We start from the raw sequence: 3398 nt of genomic DNA on the forward strand, positions 1-3398 counted from the left end.
TTATGACATTATATACTTTTTATATATTATAGACTGTTTAATGACACACAATAATTTGACTCTTAAACAACGTTTTTTACAATATACTAAACTACGTGTTTCAACACCTTTTTTCACAACATACCTCTGTATGACTTTTTTTAACAACATTTTTGTGGCATACGATACTGTCACTGTTTATGTGAGGTCGACTATCCGCATAAACGAGTGACTGAAATTTGTGTTTATTGTCTATCCTACACACACACACACACACACACACACACACACGTACGTGTATAGAGTGAATGTGTGGTACCTGTGGTCTGACGGACAGCGCTGCAGTGAAAGCCTCCACAGCCTTGTTGAAGTCAGAGCTGAGGTTGAAGAGGACCCCGAGTCCGGTCTGCAGGTCTGGATCCACACAGTCCATATTCATCAGAGCCGCATCCTGGAAGAGAAGCAGCACTTCCTGCAGCTCAGACCTGCACGCACGCACACACACACACACACACACACACACAGTTTTACAAATGTTGGACTGCTCCTTTAACCCTTTAAAAACCAGAATCCACACCACTTTCCTTGTGCTGCTTTCAGATGCCTTTCATAAGTATTAAACTTTTGAACTCTGAGCACCTCGCGGTGAATTCATTCAAAAACAGGATAAAATACCTTAGTAATAAGTGTTTCACGAATTGCAAGAAATTAGTCGATTTTAAAAGATTATTTTTGGAAAAGCTCGGGAAAAATATCCAAGGGAAAAAGAAGCAAGCTGGGGAAAAACTACATGACATTATTGCTGATTCTTGGCTCATCTCTTGTGTCGTAGCTCGTTGACTTTTTTTATGTTTTTGAAAGAAATCAAGCCACTCTGCACGGGTTTTAAAGAGTTAATGTGACATGCTAAATGTGTTGAATTCTGGATTAAATCTCAACCAAAAAAGCTGCTTCACTGAAAAAGTCCCCGCTGTAAGAACCGTCCAATCAGAGAACTGGATTCAGGTGTTGGTACCTGGCCGGCGTGGACGTGTGCGGGCCCCTGCGAGGCGTGGCTGGGGAGCCCCGTAGCGGGCTCTGGTGGTACCGGACCAGGTGTTTGTATCGGGGGTTGTGGCTGATCCAGCGGCGCAGAGCGTCGCAGGCTTCCTGCTGCATGCCACCGTTGGTGAGACTGACGGCGAGCGCCATGAGAGCCGGCAGGTTGTTGGGGCGGAGCTCCAGACACCTGCGGCAGGTGAGACACGTTAGCTTAGCAGCAGTTAGCACAGGTGGGCTGATGATCTCCAGATTTTAGTGTCAGTTTTTAGGCTGAAAGTTGATTCTAATTATTTTAAGAAAATACAAAACAAGGCAAATAAGAATGTCACAATAATCAATAATATGTTTTTACAGGGTTTTTTTATATTTGGATTATACCAGAATTTCTTAAATTCTGGATTTTATCCTGATTTTAAAGGATATTTTTATTCATATTTGGATACATGTTTTGAACGTTGCTTTGAAAACATTCTTCCTTTGTTCTCATGTAACATTGTGGGAACGTTTTATGAAGAACATTCTCTATACTGTCACCTCTCAGCATCACCGAAACATCCTCAGAGTGTCGCAGCTCAAACGTTAGTCAGCATTCAACCTCACAGCAACATCGTTAGAAACGAGAAACATCCTTAAAAGGTTATTTGAACGTTAGATTAAAATGTTTTCTTTAAAACATTATTGTAACTTGTTGTGGGAGCGTTCCCTGTTAACTGGGAACGCTCCTGTAAATGTTAACAGCAGGAAGTCTGACCTCTGCAGGGACACGATGGCGGCCTGCTCGTTCTCGTTCTCGGCCTGAGTCATCCCTAAAACCTGCCAGGCCTGAAAATAAAAACACATGAAGAAAAGTTTCACTATAAAGTTCGTCATCAGAAACAAAGTCTGCGTCCGGTCCGGGTTCACCTCAGAGTCCTGCGGGTCCTGCAGGATGGCGGCCTCCAGCAGCAGCACGGCGGCGTTCAGGTCTCCCTCCCGGGCCTTCTCCTGGCCCTCAGCGAAGGCGCTGGGCCAGTCTCTGTACGGGTTGTTGGTGTTGAAATAGTAACCCTGCAGCACACATGCACACAAACACACACACACACACACACACACACACACACAGCTGTTTGAGGTCACATGACTTCAACAGGAGGTCGACTGATATTGGTTTTCAGGGCCGATACTGATACTGATTATTAGCCGTTAAAGAGACCGATAACTGATATTTAGAACCGATTTACAATGAAAATTAAAATCTTTGTCAAAATTTGGAATTTGGAATATAACAAACTTCATCACAAAACTGAGTTTAAATAACCTTTAAAAACATTTCAGCAAAACTGAAAGTTTCAGCATCAAATACAGAAAGTTCACAGCAACTTTGTTTTCATAAAGTTCAGTGAAAATTTAAATAAAAATGAATAAATAAAAATATCTCCCTGGACATGCTGACACTTTCTCTGCATGTATCACAGACCGCCACACACACTTTCATCAATTTATTTCAGCAGCGATCATTTAAAAAAAAAAACGCTGATACACATAATCAGCAAAACACCAAGTATGGGCCCCAATAATCAGCCGATAACCTGACGACCCCGACTCCTCGGGGCCCCGTCCTCGGACCTGCTGACATCACAACAATAACACCTGGTTCACCATTAACCCGTTTCTCTCCTCATGAATTACTCACTGTCAGAAAACTTAAGAATTTCTATCGCAAACATTTCATTTACAGACATGAATCAAATTAAGAAACCAGAAATGTTCAGTTTAACGTGAAATACTCAAACAAAAATCTGTTTTTGTCCAATGAAGTCATCAACGGATTCTTACGGATGGACGGACGGATAGATATAGATGTTATTATATTATATTATATATTATTATATATATTATTTTCCCTCTTCTTGTCACCGTTTAATAATTTATTGATTTTTGGTGGATGTTTGTTTAAGTTGCTTTGTGTCTTTTCCTTCTTGTTTTTGCACAATACGGGTCACATGACGCTCAACACGGGTCACATGACACATGAAATATGGCTGAGTTTAGAGCAGCAGATCCAGACTTCGTCAGTAACTTCTGCGTCAGTGAAGAGACGAATCAGATATTCACGCGTGATCATCAAGACAGCGTTCATCATTTCACCTGCAGTTTACTGCACCATCACATTAATGTATTAATAATCAATAAACATTTCATCATCAGCTCACCACATGATCACTTTAATCTATAAATCATCAATAAACAAACACTCCAACCAGCTCAATGTGTTGATATTATTATTATTATTATTATTATTTCAAATTGAAAAACGTTTTGTTATGAATGTGTGATTGTTTCCTCAGATTATTATTATCATTAGTAGTAGCAGGACTACCTTTCATTTGTTTGCTGTA

At 40.7% G+C, this 3398-nt stretch overlaps 1 protein-coding gene across 1 annotated transcript; it reads right to left on the reverse strand.

The window, feature by feature from the left end:
• Positions 1-298: 298 nt before the first annotated feature.
• On the reverse strand, positions 299-2067 carry LOC121966462 (PEX5-related protein-like; the record flags this gene model as incomplete). Its single annotated transcript, XM_042516554.1, has 4 exons — positions 299-464; positions 995-1207; positions 1772-1842; positions 1924-2067. Coding segments are annotated over 4 exons (594 nt in total), but the record flags the coding sequence as incomplete, so codon positions are not given.
• Positions 2068-3398: the final 1331 nt, after the last annotated feature.

Source organism: Plectropomus leopardus, unplaced genomic scaffold (assembly GCF_008729295.1).
Source record: "Plectropomus leopardus isolate mb unplaced genomic scaffold, YSFRI_Pleo_2.0 unplaced_scaffold24679, whole genome shotgun sequence".
NCBI lineage: Eukaryota > Metazoa > Chordata > Actinopteri > Perciformes > Serranidae > Plectropomus > Plectropomus leopardus.